The 20,718-nt window shown below is 38.2% G+C and overlaps 1 protein-coding gene across 14 annotated transcripts in view; it reads left to right on the forward strand.

Annotated features, from left to right (window-relative positions):
* LOC106077229 (B-cell lymphoma 6 protein homolog) overlaps positions 1-20,718 on the forward strand; it is a 103,887-nt gene that overhangs the window by 69,173 nt on the left and 13,996 nt on the right. For 13 of the 14 annotated variants that reach the window (XR_008778366.1, XR_008778365.1, XM_056032003.1 and 10 more), the window contains exons 4-5: positions 14,904-15,023; positions 19,397-19,637. Coding sequence is in view for 12 of the 14 variants with exons in the window: in XM_056032003.1 (XP_055887978.1) it covers positions 14,904-15,023; positions 19,397-19,637 (361 nt within the window). In the remaining 2 variants the exon portion in view is untranslated. Of the gene's footprint in view, positions 1-12,373; positions 12,800-14,903; positions 15,024-19,396; positions 19,638-20,718 lie in introns of those variants that run through there. The other variant, XM_056032004.1, reaches the window with a different exon arrangement.

Raw genomic sequence — 20,718 nt, forward strand, 5'->3', positions numbered from 1 at the left:
ATTAGTTGAGTGACAGGTACCCCTATGTACAAGTTGACATGAAGGATACTTTTGTTTGCGCATCCACTGGTCTCAAGAGATGATGACCGTTCCCCCCCCCTTTCCGCTTTTTACACTCACACCAGGGGTCAGGGGTGAGGTAGAAAGCACATGTCGTTGAAGGAGTTTCGTTGACAGGGAGGGTAGGCGTCCTGGACATTTGCAGTTTTCCACTACGCACTATCTCTCTGTCTCTCTGTCTTTCTCTCTGTCTCTCTCTTTCCTGGACCAACAGAAGAGCTAATAGCTTAAAGCGGGACACGCGTTGTTGCCTCGCGGCCTGTCGGGAAGGTATTCCTATTGAAGAGATGACGAGCAGAGATAGTTGACAGAACGGCGTGAACTCGAGACCTGTGCAAATAGAATTTGTAGAGTTTCAGTTTTACGGAAGGTTAAAAGGAAATCAGGTAAACTAAAAGGAGGGGTGGGGGGGGAGTCTATGCAAAATATGAGAAACTACAAGAAAGGTATGCACTAAACAGTGAATGAATAATAACAAAATGATATACTGTATGTTTTTTGTTTATTTGAATCTTTAGTATTTTTTTTGTTGACAATTTTTAACGATTTCCAGCGACGTGTTTATTGTCTCGATGTGTTAGTTGCTCGCTTTGTTTTTTATTTTGCAGTCTAGATCTTGCAGAGCTGCTAGAGCCTAAACAAGTTGGAAGTTTGAAAGTAGAAAATTGATTTTTTTTTCAAGCTTTAATTTCTCATGGAGTCGCGGTATCTGAGTGGTAAAGTGGTTGGCTTCCGAACCGGGTGTCATGGGGTTCGAATCTCGATGAAGACTGTGATTTTGAATTTCTGGATCTCGAGGGCGCCTCTAAGTCCACCAAGCTATCATGGGTACCTTAAGGGTAGCTAACATTAGTTAAGGAAAAGTAAAGGCTGTTGGTCGTTGTACTGGCCACAAGACACTCTCGTTAACCTTGGGTCACAGAAATAGATGACCTTTACATTACTTCTCAAGATCTGAAAGCATAAAATAGTTGTGCTCTTTAGCTCAGTGGATAGATCGTCGCGCTAGTAAAGCGTGTGTCGTGCGTTCGTTCCACATTTTAGCCATTTTATTTTTTCGTTATCACTGACCACTAAAATAGGATTGTTTACCTGACCATCGTATTAAAACATAAGTAGAAATTATTTTTTATTATTTGTTTGTACTTTGTTCTCAATATGTCATGCGGATGACCAATGTGTGAAGTGAACCTTTCACTAGAGGTAGAAAGGAAAAGTAACATATTTAACAACTAGTTGGGTATCTCTCTTCAGATTCTTTACTTAGAACGAAAGTAGCGCCATTCTCTAAACTCCCTTATCAAAACACAGCCCATGGTCTGTAAAGTCCTGGACACTCATAAAAAAAAACATATTGATTAACTCACAAGGGGACACTATTCCAGATAGCAAAACCAAGCAGACGGGTTTTTTTTTTTTATGTGTCCATTTTTTTGTTCCCTAGCGATCCAATATTGTTTCATTGCTTCCTACGCTATCTTTCTCGGCTTACTTGTGATAACTCCCAGCCAGAATGGGGGTCTGATAACTAGGCCCGTATTGTTACCGCCCCTCCCCCTTCTCTGGTAACCTCTCCACCCCTCCTACAGTCGCTCTTTGTTTTTTTTTTATTTTTTTCTCCATCTCTTCCCCCCCTCTCTCTCTCTCCCTCTCTCTCTCTCCGTATAGAGTATTAGCTTCCATTGTGTCGTTTGGTCTGTTAATGTGTTAACCCCTGTGCGCCCCTGTTATCAGTTGGCCAATAACTGTAATCTTTCTGCGTTAGCCCAGCCCCACCCCCATGACCCGCGCCTTGTCCATCAAACTAGCACTTCCTCTCACGCCCCTCCAAATCAGCGTTTTCCTCCCTTTTTTTTTTCACTATCCAAAAGTCTAAGAATAATAGTGTGTTATGAGGGAGGGGTGTTGTGAGGAAAAGGGAGGGGGGAGTGGAGATCTCTAATCGTGCGACAGATGGAGTGACCCATAAAAAGAAAAACAAAACACCTTCAATCAAACAATTGAATTTTGTTCAGCTCAGAGTTGTGTGTGTGGTATCTGAGAGAACAAGTCGAACTAAGAACACCTCTCTATTACCTTCAGCCTGCATCGAAAATATTGGAGGCGACAGCCAGCAAGCTCTCAACAGCTCTCTCCTGTGTTAGGGGCTCCTGTAATAAGTGTGCAGATACAATTGACAAACTAAATGCTTTTGGGTTTGTTTTTCAATTAAGTGCCCTTTCAGTCTTGGTTTATTAAAGAGTATCTCTCTTTTTTTTTTCACGCATATATTTTCGAGCGTTGTTCCTGTGTCATTCAAAGAGTGAGTATTACATTATGATGAGGGTAGTATTCGTCTTAAACTGTTGCATTTAAACCTTTAAGTTTACGGAATCACCTTCAGTAGAACGGCAAACATGAACATTCAAACGTAAAAATAAATCTATAATCCCTGAAACTGACTATGTACATTTCAATAGTTTGTTTCATGTTCCGGTTGGAGAGTACAAAGATAACGAGACTATTGTTATTATTTCTGTTTCTATCTTTTCTTTCTTCTTTTATAAAGGCTTATATTATCTTTATCTGTTTGTCCGTCCGTCAGTCTGTCTGGTGGAAATCTTGCACATGCTATTTTTCCCACTTCCTATTCTCGCATTAAGTGTACCTTTAGATACATCCTTAAAGGCATGCTTTGGTACTTCCATCAAGAGTATTCAGCTTTGGAGGAGATGGTCGTCCTTTTCTGGGGATGCTCCGCAAGAGAAAATCTCACTAGTTCCTATCTTTTAGCAGGTTTTGTCTCGTTCTGTTGTGTCCGGTTCTGAGACGAAACATTATCTATTGGTCATGTCGGGACAATTTTCTTGAAATTTGGGTGAGAGCTTGTCTGGTTTATTGTATTCAATAGAGAGGGATGTTTGTTTGATTGTTTGTTTGTTTGTTTGTTTGTTTGATTGTTTGATTGTTTGTTTGTTTGTTTGTTTGATTGTTTGTTTGAACTTTCATTCAACTGCAATGTGTATGCGTATTTCATATTTTCAATTCATGAGTAATCGAAAAAAGAAATGTCTGGAAATGATAGTAACGACTGCATTAACACTCTCTCTCTCTCTCTCTCTCTCTCTCTCTGTGTGTGTGTTTTGTGTGTCTGTGTGTGTAGGGAGAGGTGTTTAATAGACTTTTAGTTGTGAAAGTGAATGTGTGTTCGTGTGTGAAAGTGTCAGCTTTTGTTAAGGAGATACCTCCCCATGTCTCCCATCCTGCTCTCTCTCTCTCTCTCTCTCAATCTCTATCAATGTCTTTCACTCTCTCCCTCTCTCATAATCTCTCTCTCTCTCTCTCTCTAAATCCCTCTCTCATTCTAAATCCAGATAAGAACAGTACATAATTATGAATTGCAAGAAAGGAAGACGCCAACTTGACAACACAAAAAAATATTTCTAAAAAATTAAATTGTGCAAATCAAAAGATATGTGCAAAGGAAGAGAATTTCTATTTTATTTTCTCACACAGAGTTCCCCTTTGTTATTTATTAAATTTAAATGTGCGCGCGTGTGTGTGTGTGTGTGTGTGCTAAGTCTTTTTTTTTTCTTTCGACGTAGTGACAAGAACTAAAAGAAAAGGAAGGAGGGGGGGGGGTAATTTTCAAGTACGAATCTGATGGTGTTATAAGATAGTAGACTTGAGGTGGGTGAGAGTAACTGATGATATTACTTCTTACTTATGTGTCCTGATTTACTTACAAAACAACAACATATGTACAATACAGAAAAGAAAGCGGGTACATGTGATGTGGAGGGTGGCAACTGGCTGGGATAGACTTAGCGTTTGTGTATCCAACAATGTGATAAGCTAGCTGGTGTAGAAATATGCTGTGATAGAAGAGGGTAGTTGTGATAGAAATGGGTAGCTGGAACTGTGATAGAAGAGGCTAGCTGTGATAGAACTGCGTAGCTGTGCTGTGATAGAACTGCGTAGCTGGGATGTGATATAACGTTGGGGGGGGGGGGCTGTGGCTGTGATGGAAGTAGAGAGCTGGGACTGTGATAGAACTGGGTAACTGGGACTGTGATAGAACTGCGTAGCTGGGCTGTGATAGAACTGCGTAGCTGGGCTGTGATATAACGTTGGGGGGGGGGGGCTGTGGCTGTGATGGAAGTAGAGAGCTGGGACTGTGATAGAACTGGGTAACTGGTACTGTGATAGAACTGCGTAGCTGGGCTGTGATAGAACTGCGTAGCTGGGCTGTGATAGAACGATGAGGGGGGGGGGCTTTGGCTGTAATAGAAGTGGATAGCTGGGACTGTGATAGAAGTAGATAGCTGGAGCTGTGATAGAACTGCGTAGCTGGGCTTTGATAGAACATAGTAGCTGGGCTTTGATAGAACGATGGGGGGGGGGCTTTGGCTGTAATAGAAGTGGATAGCTGGGACTGTGATAGAAGTAGATAGCTGGAGCTGTGATAGAACTGCGTATCTGGGCTTTGATAGAACATAGTAGCCGGGCTTTGATAGAACGATTGGGGGGGGGGGCGTTGGCTGTAATAGAAGTGGATAGCTGGGACTGTGATAGAAGTAGATAGCTGGAGCTGTGATAGAACTGCGTAGCTGGGCTTTGATAGAACATAGTAGCTGGGCTTTGATAGAACGATGGGGGGGGGGGGCTTTGGCTGTAATAGAAGTGGATAGCTGGGACTGTGATAGAAGTAGATAGCTGGAGCTGTGATAGAACTGCGTAGCTGGGCTTTGATAGAACATAGTAGCTGGGCTTTGATAGAACGATGGGGGGGGGGGGGGGGGCTATGGCTGTAATAGAAGTGGATAGCTGGGACTGTGATAGAAGTAGATAGCTGGAGCTTTGATAGAACTGCGTAGCTGGGCTTTGATAGAACATAGTAGCTGGGCTTTGATAGAACGATGGGGTGGGGGGGGGCTATGGCTGTAATAGAAGTGGATAGCTGGGACTGTGATAGAAGTAGATAGCTGGGACTGTGATAGAACAGGGTAGAGGTGTCTGTTGAACGTCACCAAGTCCACTAAAGAACACAAAACAATGTCTTTCTTGTACAAGAGGGTATGTCTTTCTTGTACAAGAGGGTATGTCTTTCTTGTACAAGAGGGTATGTCTTTCTTGTTCACCGCGACCAGGTTACGACGCCCGACCCTGTAATTATCGAGAAAGTGAGAAATCTTTTTAGGGTACTGTTTCAAATTCTTAGGGCTCCCCCCCCCCTCCCGGCCACGTTTGTTCTGCACCTTCTACACCCCACCCCCCTTCTTTGCAGCGAACTGTTTCCGTGTTATCTTCCTATCTTTCTGATGTCCTTGGGAAACAAAACAACCCAGTGGCACGAAAAGGAAAGGTCTGTGTTGAACGTCTGCTTCCTAATGACACGGTAGCTCATAAGTCAGGGCTTTGGGTACAACGTGGAAACACCCCCCCCCCCCCCACATCCTATTTTTCTTGGTTTGCTTTTCTCCAAATATGGTATTGTGACTAGATTGCTTGTTACTTGAAATGAAACATCCAAATCAAATGTGTAGATTGTTCATCGCACTCTTTGCCTAGTGACACTTATTGACTAGATTAAGTATCTGAGGCGGGGGATGAAGGGATCTAGTTTAATTACTGGCAGACTTTTTTGTTTTTCGAATGCAAATATAAAAATATGGATTTTTAAGAAATAATGTGTTTTTATTTGTTACCTTCATCCTGGTGCAACTTTTACTGAATACAATAAATATGTCAAGTACATTTAGAGCCTTTGTTCAATGTAGTGAAATGTGATTCCACCTGCCTATCTAGTCTTAGAAACTAATTATGTTTGCTTTTGATTAGAGGTATCTCCACGGATGTATAGACTGGCACATACCAGATTATCCCGTAGATAATTAAGTTTTTTCTTACTTCTATAACTGGTTTCCAAAACTATGAATAAATATCTTGATTTTCTGCTGTAAGTCATCAAACTCTTAACATATCGAACTGCATAATTTGTAATTATAGCAATTAAAAACTATTTCTATAGCGCTAAAATAAAAATTAATCTGTGTGTCAAAGCATAAAACTTCAAAAAAAATAAAAAAAAATTCACTTTTTTTCCCTTTATACTTCACAAAGCAGACCAATAAATAAATATTTAATTTACTCGCATCGATACATTGCTACATATGATCTAAAAAGTTTTATCTGACATCGATCTACGTTCATCCATCAAATCTTTCAATTCTTTGGCACTGTGTCTTTGATCAATGCTTTCTTGCTTTTCAAATAAATCGATTTTTCCAAAAGAAATCTATCGTCAGCAATTAGTGTCAATTTCAACTGAGATTTTCTCTTTCTATCCGATGTATTCAATTGAAAAGAAATTCAAACACATTTCACACAATGGATATAAGTAAAGGCTATTCTTACACGGCAGGTGATAAAATCTATTCTCACCCGACTGGAGATAAATGTCTGTTCTTACGCGACTGGAGATAGACGTGTGATTAGCAGAATGAAATGAAACTCGAACTTATTTGATCTCAGCTTTTAATCTTGACTTTCTGAAGTTTTCCTGTTCACTTATTTCCCTTTCATTGGATGACAATCGATTATTGATTAACGTGTTTCTTTATTGATATATTTATGTGAGAATAAACGGATTGGGGGGAGGGGGGGGGAATGGTGCGGCGGTGAAAGGATTGTTAGAGCTATAAGGTGTGACCTGAAGACATATTTATTGGGATTCGATCAAAGTATTGATAGTATTGATATTAACTTTCATGATTGATTTTCTCTCGCGCGTTATGTCTTTCAAGAAACGTTTGTTTACATCGACAACTATTTAATCTACTCTGTCAGCTTTTGTCTTTTCTTTCCGTTATTTTATCTTGTTGACAATCATTGAAGATATTTTTAAATAGTTTAAATAAAAGTTTATTTAAAAGTTTATTTAAAAATACATTAACTAGACAAAAACTATAAGGAAGTTACAGAATATCTGTAGAATTCTTTACTAGGATTTGGACGTTGGATACAGCTATATAATCAAAATAGGATGATAATTGAAAATAAAAAAGTAGAGTATTATCATAGATAGTATATACATAACATTAAAGACAATCCCAAACCTATTTAAATGATATTATTAACTGGCTTCTCTGTTATACTGAAGGAAGAAGCAAGGGGGGAATAGTATTAATATTTGTCTAGTTTATGGAAAGAAAGACTTTAGTTTTGAGGCGTGGGAAAAGACAAAATAAAAGTCTCTCCCAATAAGAGAAACACATTGAAATATCTATCAAAGAAATGTAAACACACATTTAGTTTTCATTTTTCATAAATGGCGGGAAAATTATAAATAGCAAGCAATTTGGTGTATCTGGCGTGCAAATAAAAGAATAAACTATACTCTTTTCTTTAATTGTATGAAATTATTATTATTATTATTATTTTGCACTTTCTAGATCTGCAGAATTTAAGTTCCATTTGTAGCTTTTATTTAGTTGGAAGTCCAAATTAGCTTATTGTATGTTTAGTTTTCCGTGAAAATCTTCAATTGAAATTCGGAAATCAAAAGCTGCTCATTACAATCGCATTAAAAACTAAGTCTTGAACCAACGTTTTAGTTCACAGTGTTCCGTCCTGTATATCTGTCTGCTTCATAATGTCGTAGCCTCACTGCCTCGCTCTGAAACCGGACACTAGTTGAACTGTTTAGGAAAGTCATAGTAAATCCAGTAAAAATGAATGAGCCAAAGGATTTTTTTTTTAATAAGAAAGTCGGTATAAAATTTTCTTCCCCTAAATCCTTTTTTTCCCCTTTAAACTAAAATATTTTTAATATGCATGAAAATGTAAAAGTCTTTGGGGGGATTCGTCTCTTTTGTCCAACTTTCCTTTATGACGGCTAGATGCTAATCTGTAGTAATGGCGGCTTGTCGGCATTCACAATGGCAAGGGAAGTAATGATCTGCTGGAAAGATACAGGCATTCACGAGTTATCTTTCTCCACGCGGAGTCTTTCTGTGTAGGTAACTGTCTCCTCGTCCGTTTCTTTGAGCACTGACTGAAAGGACACACGATGAATAACTCTCTACGACTGACTTAAAAAACACTTTGTTTAAATGTGCAAATTGGCTGTAAAGTACGCCAGAAAATAGATCCAACGATTAAAAATACAAAGTCTGGAACTAGAGCTCAACAAATAGTTTCGAAAGTGAATATTAGGATCTTATACAACACACTAAATTAGAGAGATGGCTAATGTTCAGCCAAAAATGTACACAGACATTTGTACAATTGTAAGATAATGAAGTACAGTCTCTGTCAGACCTAGCGGTCTAGGAAAGATAATGTAAAGGTTATCTGTTTCTGTAGCCCACGGTTTACGAGGGTGTCATGTAGTCAGCCCAACGACCAACCGCCTTTGCTTTCCCCCAACTACTATTGAAATGGGTGGGGACACGGAGGCGCCCTTCACGAAATAAAAATCCCATTCTTGACTAGGGATCGAACCGCTCGGTTTAGAAGCCAAGCGCATTACCACTTAGCCACCGCGACTGAATTCCTACTATTTGCTTACGTAATCTTCATGGATGGAAACTGGGCGGACGGTTATTCCAATAACGTCTACAACGCTTTCCTTAGAAATTCGAGAGTTGACGTAGATCTTAGAGAAACAAAAAAATAATAGCTCAGGGGGCACACAGTGAAACAAAAATAACAGCTCAGGGGCCACACAGTGAAACAAAAATAACAGCTCAGGGGCCACACAGTGAAACAAAAAAAAAAAAAGCTCAGGGGCCACATAGTGAAACAAAAAAAAAAAGCTCAGGGGCCACATAGTGAAACAAAATACCTCAGGGGCCACACAGTGAAACAAAAATAACAGCTCAGGGGCCACACAGTGAAACAAAAAAAAAAAGCTCAGGGGCCACATAGTGAAACAAAATACCTCAGGGGCCACACAGTGAAACAAAATACCTCAGGGGCCACACAGTGAAAGGGGCCACACAGTGAAACAAAATACCTCAGGGGCCACACAGTGAAAACAAAAAAAATAGCTCAGGGGCCACACTGTGAAATTTCTGATTTGAGAGTTCTAATTGTTCTATATTTAATTATCTTAAAATTAAATTTGGCTTACTTTTTTGTTAAAACGGCCTCGTCGGGTTTTACGCGTACTCGACTCTTATGTTTCATTGTATTCACTAAAGAGTTGAATTTAGTGATACACGTGAACATTTTGCGCACAGTCATGTCAAAGTTCCAGTTCACTTGTGCTTTTAAAGTCATTAGCTGGACTGTTAATTGATCGTGCAGAGCTGACTGGATGAATCATTACAAGAAATAACTAGAATGAGCAATTATAGACCACCATTAGCGTCATAAAGAAAGAATTGAATTTAAAAAAAAACACTTTTTGTTTTGTATATTATGTATTCATTTGATTGAACAGTCGGAAGTAGTGCATACGCAATATTATAATGGTTAAAAATGTTTCGTTTATCCATACCAACGTCTTCTGTTGTACACTGGATGTATCTAAAGGCTTGCTACTTATGGATAAGTCTCTTTTATAGTATCTTCAGATCTGCCGATCAGCAAGTGGTTCAAATAGTCAATATTAGACTTTGGAGGCAACCATAACAAGAAGATCTAGTTAGTTTATTTATATATTATGTCAGCTACAAACGAATTCAAGTACTATACATTTATATAGGAAGCTGTTATTACCCCAATGGAAAATGAACAACAAACTATTTAGTGGCTTTAAATCATGATTGAGTTGTGAATGTAAACGAATAGACAACAAATCAACAACAACAACAACAACAACAAACAACAACGATTATATGTATAAATAGAAAAAGGTCTTTATTTAATCATTCTTCTAATCTTTTTTTCCCCTCAAAACCGGAATAGGACAGAATTTAGAGATTTCTCTTTTAGATAGAAATTTCATTGGTTATTGAAATTGAACTCGAGACTGATGAATTATTTACCCCAGCGTTTAAAGATTGTTAGCAGATAATGATCCTAGAGCATTTGAAAAAAACTGATTTTAATACACGAGTTCATAGAACGAGATGAGAGAGTTTCTAAAGTAGAATGGACAGCAATAGAACTTCTGCCTCGTATTTGTTCATGACATTTAAAGCCTTATCTTCAATTCCGATGTTTTGTCAAAGATTGCAGAGGATTTATATCGCGATATTAAAAACAAAATCACTACATTTAATGTGAATGCAGATTTAATGTTTTGTAGTGTGACTACATTTTGATTCAGGGTCTGGGAGTACAATGAAGAAAAGGGAGGTAAATAAAAGAATTGGCAACATTATAATAAAAAAAAAAAAAAAAGAAAATGAATTTGGAAAGAGTTGTGAGTGTTGGCCCCAAATCTTTGTGGCGCCCAGCCACACAAATAGCCCCCATAACCGCTCCCCAAGAACATCCAACCACACACACATGAAAACAGAAATAGATAATAACATGATAACTCTATCTATGTGCTAACATTGCATGTCGACTATGGGTGGATACCCACGATTAACCCACCAAAGAGAAACATGGCGTCCTGATCTGCTAGATAGGCGAAGACGTCTGCGGCGGAAGGTGTATGGATAATAAGAGAGCACCATCTGCCCCTCCATCCTCCCTAGAAATGATTTGGTTTTAAAAAAAACTTTCATTTAAGGCCTAGCCGTAAACTCGGCGAGGGTAGAGCTCAGCTGCTAGGAATTTCAGGTGGGGGTCTTGCTCGTGTATCACGCGGGCCCATCTCCGGAGGTGTTAGCGGCTCAGGCTAAATGGAGTGGCTCCGTCACTGTATTGTCACGCTAAACCTTTTAACTGCGCGTGTGTAGAGGACTCTTTGATCTTCCGGATTACTCTATCACAATTCACATTTCCCTCCAGATATTTATGGAAAAAAAAGGGGAGCTAATTATATCCTCCAGAATTTCACTTTCTTACGCTAAACTTTACATTTTAAATAATTAATTTTAATAAAATAACCAAAAATAATTTAATAAGGAAATGCACTTTTTATTTCATTTAAAACTTGCATAAAAAAAAAATTAAGCATAACCTAATTTCGTAAACAAAAGCTTCATCGTAATGGAGAGGCACCCGACATACGATGGCTATAGAGATATATAATCCTTCACGTCTTTCCTCCTATGTGCTGGCCTATATGCCCGAGTAGCCTCCTGTGTGTTGACTTGAAGAGTACAGTAGCCTCCTGTGTGTTGACTTGAAGAGTACAGTAGCCTCCTGTGTGTTGACTTGAAGAGTACAGTAGCCTCCTGTCTGTTGACTTGAAGAGTACAGTAGCCTCCTGTGTGTTGACTTGAAGAGTACAGTAGCCTCCTGTGTGTTGAATCGAAGAGTACAGTAGCCTCCTGTGTGTTGACCGATCTAGATCCATATGAAAATGTTACGTTCACTGAGCTGAGTGAACCTGGTGTGAACAAACGATAACTCCAAATACACATCTCCATACATAGTGACACACACACTCACTCGCTCACATGGACCTGAATACTCAAGTTCGCATCGCAGTATTGACCCACGTGTTGATCAAAGACAAACTCTGTCGAATAATACACTTTCAATTAATATATTTCGTGGTGGTTTGGGAGGGGGGGGCGCTCAACGGCATGCGATCGCCGCCCCAGTCACCACTCGAGATTCTAAGAACTAAAGCCTGGACAGAAAAAAAGGAAAGACTCATCCACCCCCTCCCTAAATCATTCAAGAAACGACCTCCCCGTCCCCATCGCCCCTTTTCCACCCTTCTACTACAATGAAACTCGACAATAAGGCAATCTGGTGTCAGCGGAAGTAAGGTTCAGAACTGCCATGAACTTAAAGATCGAAATACAAGTCGGACGAGAATAAGAAAATAATATGAAATAAAAAGCGAATCTTTTTTATCACTTTGTTCCTTCTTTACACTGCTTTCATTTTCCACCATTTGGGCCTTTAAACAAGTGTGGGGTCTGAATGAAAGTGTGTCTGCATTCTCTCGTCTAGAGGAAATACACACATTGCGGCCCCTACAAATCTATACATCTTGACGAGTTAAGTAAAACAAGCCTAGGGCAAGAGGGGAAAAAAAAATGTCCCAACAGAGAAGAATATTCCCAATAGGCAGCACAAAATGCTGTTCTATGATGCTGTTGTACTCAGCTGTTTGACAGCTTCACTAGAAAGTTAACCAATGGAAATGAACATAATAGAAAGGGGGCAAAGTGTTTGAAAAAGACTTTGATCAAACAAATCATATTAAAGAGAGGGAAAGGGAGACAGAGTGGGGGGAGGGGAAAATCCATTTATGGCTTTCTTCGATAACTATTGCTATTATTTGTACAAACTAGACTCGCAGCCGTGGGATCGGATCCCGTTTACTTGTGACTAGCAGTGTGAATTCAAACTCTACATTGGGACAGTTTCATTTTTTTTTTGTTTAAAAAGATCTCTCTCGGGAGAAGAAAAAAAAGATGTCATAACTATCTTTTAAATTGCTTGGCAATAAAAACATTGTCCCATTAGAGAAAATGTGTGTTAGTTTATAAAGTTAAATAGACGAAGGAAACAATGGACTGATCAGAGCGACATCTTTTGTTGTTTGTTTTAAATGAAAGAGTACGGAGCTTTCATGTATTGATGACATTGTCTGAGTGTTCAAGCAATGGTCATTTACTTTGAAGATAATTGTGTACATTTATGATTTGTTTGGAAATCTGACTGTGTCATTCTGTAGGTAAGTGATTCAGTTCTTTCTTTCATAGCACTACTAACGATGATTCCAAATTTCTGCATAGGTCTGGATATTTGGACAGTGATCCTTTCTTCTTTTGTACTAGTGTTACAGTCACATAACTGAAATGCTACGTATTTCTTAAGTCAGAAAAACATATTCTAAAAGTACTATCGCCTCAAAATTCCCTGGTCGTATAGGTATCAGTTTCAGACTTTCGTCACGCTGGTGTTGAGTTTGAGTTCGAACCCTGCCAACTTCTTTCCACTTTCGTCCTGCAAGAGCTCTGGGCGATGACTTAATAATCTTTATTTGAAAAGACCGTATGAAACCTAATAAACAAACAAACGAACAAACCAACCAACTCCAATATTTATGGTTACTGAAGTTGCAATGAAAAACAAGTTTTATTGAGATTATTAACGACAAGCATTATTTATTCTTTATAGCTTTTGTAATGTAAGGGCGTGGTGGCTCAGTGATAAAGCGCTTGGCTTCCGAACCGAGTTGTCTTGGGTTCGAATCTCCCTGAAGGCTGGGATTTTAACCGTTGAGATTCTTAGGTTTTCCCGAAGTACCTGGGTACCAGTCATTAGTGGGTGAAAGTAAAGGCTGTTGGTCGTTAACCATCGGCTATAAATTCGGATGACCTATACTATACACCATCTGCCTCATAGATTAAAAGATCTGAAACGTGTACTTTACTTAACATTTCTTTTTTAATGTGTTAAAATGACACGTACGTAACAGAAATGTAATGAAATTCTTAAGCCTAGGACTTGTATACTGCTATTATACACAGTAAGGTTGAATCTAGCGAAACAATGACAAATAAGTCAATCAGATCTGGCTTGTTTTATTTTTTTACCTGATTATAGAGTGTCGCCCAGTCCTGCCAGAGAAATAGATCTTTAATCATTGTGCTGGCCACATGACACCCTCTTAGAGAAAAAGTTAAGTATATATATTAACAGATCCAAAGCTAACCATTTTGAAGCTTCAATTAAAGGCTCCATTAATTCAATCATCTGATGTGGAACATAATAAAAATGTACGTCGAATTTTGAAGTGACAAAAAAGAGACAAGAACATTATCTCAGAGAATTGGAAACAGCGTCGACAAATTTGATGTGGAGTTGGGACGTGATATAATATGCAAAGATTTGATCAAAGAAATATTTATTTAAAACAATTAGATTCTAGAGGTAACAAAAGAGAATATATACGTTTGTCTATTTGTTTCTTGAAGTTATGTGCAGTAGTCATTAAGTCATATGACCTCATAGACCATCGACCTAATGCTCTACGTATAACTAAGTCTAACGACCTCATAGACCATAAGATCTAATGCTCTACATACAAATAAGTCTAACGACCTCATAGACCATAAGATCTAATGCTCTACATACAACTAAGTCTAACGACCTCATAGACCATAAGATCTAATGCTCTACTTACAAAAGATAAGAATCACCTTTATTTGAACGTTAATCTACGCCACTGTGGTACCAGTCAGTCTCATCAACGATAACTCGCTACTAACAGTTTTTTTCTAGTTCTGGGTGTTTTGTTTCTGTTATTAATTCGGAGGCCTCCCCCCCCCCCACCCCACCCCTTAACTAAAACATTTCCACATTGCTGAAACCCAAGTCACCCTAGACTGCTAATATAAAACTGTATAGTCTAGATCAGATTTTGACTCAGTAAAAAGACAAAAAAAAGTTCCCGCCAAACTTTCTACTGAAAACTGAAACGCAGACGTCATGACTTTTCTGATGGGTTTTGTCTAGACACGAGTCTCCTAAAGTCTTCAAATTGCAAATGTCGCCAGACAGGACCGTGACGCTCAGCTCGTGATAATGTTTCATTGCGCTTCTTCCTTTTATTCTTTCTCTCTGTTATATTTAGAATCTTTCTTGGTGAAGTGAAATTGTGTATAGTTTGACCTTTGAACTGGGGAAATGATCACGGATTGCAGTATGTAATAATATCATGGTGCATGTTCATTTTAAAGACATTTCCTATATAGATAATATTTCTAAGTTAATCTGTCAGAGAAAGCCAGTAAGCTAGAAATCCTTAACAAATTTGCTTTACTATTTTACAGTCTGTTGGTGTCTGGAGTTCTGAGCACATACCTAGAGGGACACGTTTCGGACCTCTGGTTGGAGAAAAACTGGATCGCCGCTCAACGACTGAGCAGTTTCACCCCAAATATATATGGCAGGTGAGCTTAGGAAGTAGATCAAGGGTGTCAAGTAAAAAGATCATAAAGATCGATATGTCGAACGATGTTACCAACTATCTATCTGTCAGTCTGTCTTCTCTGTCATTCGTCTATTTTATCAAACAATAGTTTTGAGCTTTATCTTTTCTTAGCTAAATTTTATTTCTGTTTCGTCTGCAACTAAAAACTCAGACCGATGACCATTCAGTACCTTAAGCTCCAGTACCATGAACTGATCGCCAGTACCATGAGTTGAGCTCCAGTACCATGAGTTGAGCTTCAATTCCATAAGCTGAGCTCCAGTTCCATAATCTGAGCCCCCAGTACCATGAGCTGAGCTCCATTGCCATTATCTGAGCTCCATAACTATGAGTTGAGCTCCAGTTCCATAAGCTGAGCCCCCAGTACCATGAGTGGAGTTCTAGTCTGCCAGACATAAAAAGAAGAAGAAAAAAAAAACTTTCTATAGTTTGATTTAATCTGACAGTAAGATCTCTAAGACAAGCCTCTATTCTTCTACACACATAGCTCCCTATGTCTATCGCAGTATGTTACCCGCCCCTCTCTCTTTTCATATTTAAAAAATAAACATGTTTTTCTTTTTTTTTTTTGTTGGGGGGGCGCTGTGCTATTCTCTTGCCACAAAGACCTGTAGTGACAGTGCGAGCGTTTCAGTATTTCTGTAAGACTTGTTAAATTGTACGCTCATGAATAGCAGCCCAACATAGAGAACTTGTTTCCACTCCACCTTTTAATGTCTATCAAACAAGTTCATTATAGTTCGGCTCTATTCCCATTCCATTCTTCTTTCATTGTAGACGAGAAGAGAAAAACAACAAGGAGTGAACAGGAACAAGGGTGGATGAAGGAGTACAACCAAAGCAATAATGATTTTACAACTTTTTTTCCCCCTCTCTTTTAAATTCCTATAATTTCGTTTTGTCCATTGAAAGTTGCTGAGATTATTCTTCAATGTCACGGGCGTGACAACTTCATTGTCGTGGGCTTACATGAAATATTTTGGTGGTTTTTTTTTTCTCTTTAAAGAAAAACTGAAAGGAAAATGTATTGTTATTATGTAGTGTACTATGTGCAGACGACTTAGTTATGTATGGAAGAAAGAAATCATTTGAACTGACTGGGGTTTTTGTTTCCTACTAAAGAAGGGTTAGGTTTTTTTTTGTTTCGTACTAAAGAAGGGTTAGGTTTTTTTTTGTTTCGTACTAAAGAAGGGTTAGGTTTTTTTTTTGACCATACATTTGATAAACATATAAACGTTTCTATTGTGTGTAGGAGGGTCTAGTAGACAACTATGAGGGCGGTTATCACTCTTCTTCTTCTGGAATGTGGGTGTCGTGTACGTGAACTGAGCCAAATTGAATAAAATAAGGCAGAGAGACACAAAGATAAAGGCACATTCCTCGTTCCATATGCTAGGACACATTTGTACAAATGCTTCTTCTTCCCTAGTGCTATTAGAGTATGGAATGAGTTGCCTGAGCTAGCCAGGAAAACCAGTGACTAATCAGAATTTAGGTCATTGGTTAATATGCATGACTAAATGCATGACGCGTAGGACGTAATCATCATCTTTTTTAAAGTAACGTCTGAATTATATAAGATAAGATAAAGCCAATGTAAATGTTATGAAAGTCCCGAGTTCATATCCTGGAAGGCTTAAAGAATGTAGTTCGTTCAATATGTCAGAACAATGGGATTGAGCTGAAACTCGTCGTGGTAATATAATCATTTAAAACAATGATTATTATAAATCAGAAATACTGGCTAGTGAAAGTGCCTTAGAATAGTAGGTATAGAAAACATTTAAAAAAAAAAAAAAGAAATGGACCAATAATCAGTTGGCAATAATGTTTTAAGAGCTTATCAAAATGTAATTTGTGTCAGGAAAAAAAAAGACTGTGTGAGGAGTTTGTTTAAGAGTGAATAAAATGGCCAAGAGAGAGAGAGAGAGAGAGAAAGAGAGAGAGAGAGGAAAATTGTAATGTAGTGTTAATACAATAATCTTATATATATATATATTCACAAAGAGAATGTATCTAAGTATAAACATAGTGATCTAACACAGAGAGGGAGAGAAAGAGAGAGAGAGAGAGAGAGAATGATTTATAATGCAATAATGTATTAATTAAAGAGTTACTGGGAGGGAAACACAGAGAGAGAGAAAGAAAGAATGTCTTTGAGTTTGAATACAATGTCGTAAGAGAGAGAGAGAAAGAGAGTTAAAGAGATAATTGTAAGGAAATGAGAGACAGAGAGAGAGAGAGATTAAGGGAATGGTTGAGATATAAGGCCCAAAAAATAACAAAATGTTATTCACTTAGGATTGTTGGAATCTGTTTGTAGTTTATTTCGATTTGAAGAAATTTTTTGATTTGATTAATAAAAACATCTCGCATACCATTGTTTAACAAAAAATAGATTTCAAAAATGTCATTAAAAAAACGAATCAAATAAAGTTGTTTAATACACAAAACATGTAAAATGTCATTTTTATTGTATTTGAGCTGACCCACAGTTAACAAACATTCTATGGTTCTAAAAATAACTTTCTAACTATTTCTACACAAAGGCATTAAGTCTATTTCTCTCTTGTTCGATATGTTCATTCTTCTGTTATCTATGCTTTCTTTCTCTTTCTTTGTTTTTGGTAATTAGAGGCAAATAGAATGAAATTCAAAAACAAACTTTATATTAAATGTATTTGTATCAATTAGTTTGTATCAGTCATGTCATTACATTTGTAATAGATCTACACTAACAATTAAAAAACATTTCTAAAAGTAAAAAAAGGAGGAAAGACCTGAATTCGAACTCATGGCTCAAGCCTTCTCAGGACTCTCTAGCCTTCTCAGGCCTCTCTAGCCCTCTCAGGCCTCTCTAGCCTTCTCAGGCCTCTCTAGCTTTCTCAGGCAGCAATTACGGTAACATTTCTGCTAGTGGAGACCCTATGAACATGGAAGATTATAGAGTTATCTATTGTTTCTATAGTGTCTTCCTATTTCATGTTTATGTTCACAAACACAATAAAGGGGACTAATTCAGCATATACCACTACTTCAATCAAGTACTATTTCTTTACTTTGTTGAATACCAAACAAAATAATGAATTACCAATAGTTAATGAACTCATTGGTTAATATTTTTAGCGGCCCCCGAAAGGGGAAAAGACGCTATTAGTTTTGTGCGAAATGTCTGTCCGTCTGTCCGTCCGTCCCGTTTAGATCTCGTAAACTAGAAAAGATATTGAAAATCCGACATCACAATATTTTAGACCATTCAAAGTTCTGATGCAACGGCTACTTTTTTTTTTCCTGAAAGCGAAAAATCTAATTTTTAAAATCAGTTAAGCAAGCAGTTTTTTAAAGAGAAAAAGCTAATTAGTAAGCATTATAAGTTAGACCTAATTTAAAACGAATAGTAATCTTATAAATGTCATTTTCTTGAGCAATTTTATGTGTGCATAGCAATTGAGAATTCGAATACCAGATATAACATGTTCAAAACAATTACATAAAGCAAAGATCAGGTGAGGCTCGGTAAAGCGCTTAGCTTCCGAACCGAGGGTCCCGGGTTCGAATCCTGGTGAAGACTGGTGAGAATTCGAATACCAGATATAACATTTTCAAAACAATTACATAAAGCAAAGATCAGGTGAGGCTCGGTAAAGCGCTTAGCTTCCGAACCGAGGGTCCCGGGTTCGAATCCTGGTGAAGACTGGGATTTTCAACTTCGGAATCCTTGGGCGCCTCTGAGTCTAACCAGCCTTAATTGGTACCTGACATTAGTTGGGGAAAAGTAAAGACGTTTGGTCGTTGTGCTGGCTACATGATACCCTCGTTAACAGTAGGCCACAAAAACAGATGAATTATACATCATCTGCCCTATAGACCACAAGGTCCGAAGGGGGAACCAATTAGGCCAGGCTCACATCTAACTTTGCATTCACTTGCACCTATCCTTTGATCTGCAGCAACATTGGGGCACTACACAAGATCTGTCAACCTTCTTCTCCATTCTTATCTCTCATTTGTCCTTGATATAATTTCATTTGGATGTTCTTTCTGAAAATATTGAAGCCTGCCTGGGTGGACCACTTCGGGGGCCGATTTTAAGTTTGTGTTTCCACACAAACTGTCTTTGTAACCTTGTTTTTTATTGATTCTTGTGTTGTCAGGTAAAAGAAATATTTATGCCAAATTTCTGCTATATATTACTTTAAGGTATCTGTATAGGTTGAGAACTAAATGATATAAAATTCTTAAATAGTAGAGTCCTTAAGGGATGGCTCATTCTTCAGGGTTCTCAAAGCGCTTCTAAATATAATTTTTCTTCTTTTTCGCCTTTTCCCTCAGGTCTACAAAGACGGTGTTTTGGATTACATGATCCAAATTACAGACCCAGATCGCAGCAGTTGGCAACTCTTTATGAATTTGGCGCCCTCAGACAGGGAACAGAACGTGGTGGCCTGTCAACATGGAGCACACATCTATTTTTACACCGTCAAGCCCATTGAGGCCAACACGGAACTACTTTTCTGGTTCTCGCAAGAATACTCAGAGAGAGTGAAATGTCCTTCATCTGTGGGAGAAAAAAGTAAGTAAAAAATAGTTATTGTGGGATTTCGTTTTTCTTTTATCCTCCTTTTTATATCAAATACAGTATAGTAAAGATAGTATTATATTTATTTAAGTCACGTTTATGCAAATTAACCTTTACCGAATTTATTCCCAAAAGTGTTTGTTAAAAATATTGTAATTATAAAAAGAAGCAGTGTAGCACCACACAATGACGATAAAATATAACAAATGTAAAGAAACACTTAGAGATCTACTTAGAGAGTGCACATTTTGTTGTTGGCGAAGGATACACAATGTAAGACTGAAACAACGTTCTCCACATTTTCTGAAATCCTTCCACACCATGACATGTCAAGGATTCTGATAATACTTAAAAAGAAAATGCTATCAAACCACTAAAATATATTTTGGATCTAAGCTTGTCTTATGTGATCCAAGAAAAGAAGAAGCTCCGTTTCAGCCCCCCCAGGGATGAGCTTAATTTTATTTTCTATCTACACGAAGACAGTTTTGGAGTCTAATCTTTGCCCGGAAAAGCCGATTACTTTAGAGCATGAGTTCGTTTAATCCGACTTAGAATGACTTATTTCAGCTTAAAGCTTCTTTGCTTTTTCAATATTCGTGCATCTCCCTAGATCTATAACGTCAAGTGCACTATTCATCATTATCGTCTGTCCCTTGACTTTCGTCTTAGGGGCGCTATGACAGTTTACGTAACCAAATCCCTCCACTTTTCCAGGTCAGCAGCTGTTCTTAGCAGGGTATCTAGGGAGAGGCCAGTCCATTCTTTTAAACCCTTCAAGAGTTTCGAAATAACTGTGTTGACAGATGCACTGACATTCATGGTCATTACTTTGACTTACATTAAATACTTTGACACTTTAAATGACTGACAACATTGTCAGACTCTTGTAGATTAGGAGGGGGGGGGAATACCCTCCATGGAAAGGGTCCTAGGTGGAAGGAATCTAATGATGTGCAAAGTAGAGGGCGCCATCGGGTAGCAGCTGACGCCCACAAATCGTCTCTTTCGGCACCCCCGTTGTTCCGAATTGATGATCTCTTAACTAGACAAGATCCAAGATTCTAGGGGGACT

This window comes from Biomphalaria glabrata, chromosome 6, assembly GCF_947242115.1.
Source record: "Biomphalaria glabrata chromosome 6, xgBioGlab47.1, whole genome shotgun sequence".
In the NCBI taxonomy this organism is placed as follows: Eukaryota; Metazoa; Mollusca; class Gastropoda; family Planorbidae; genus Biomphalaria; species Biomphalaria glabrata.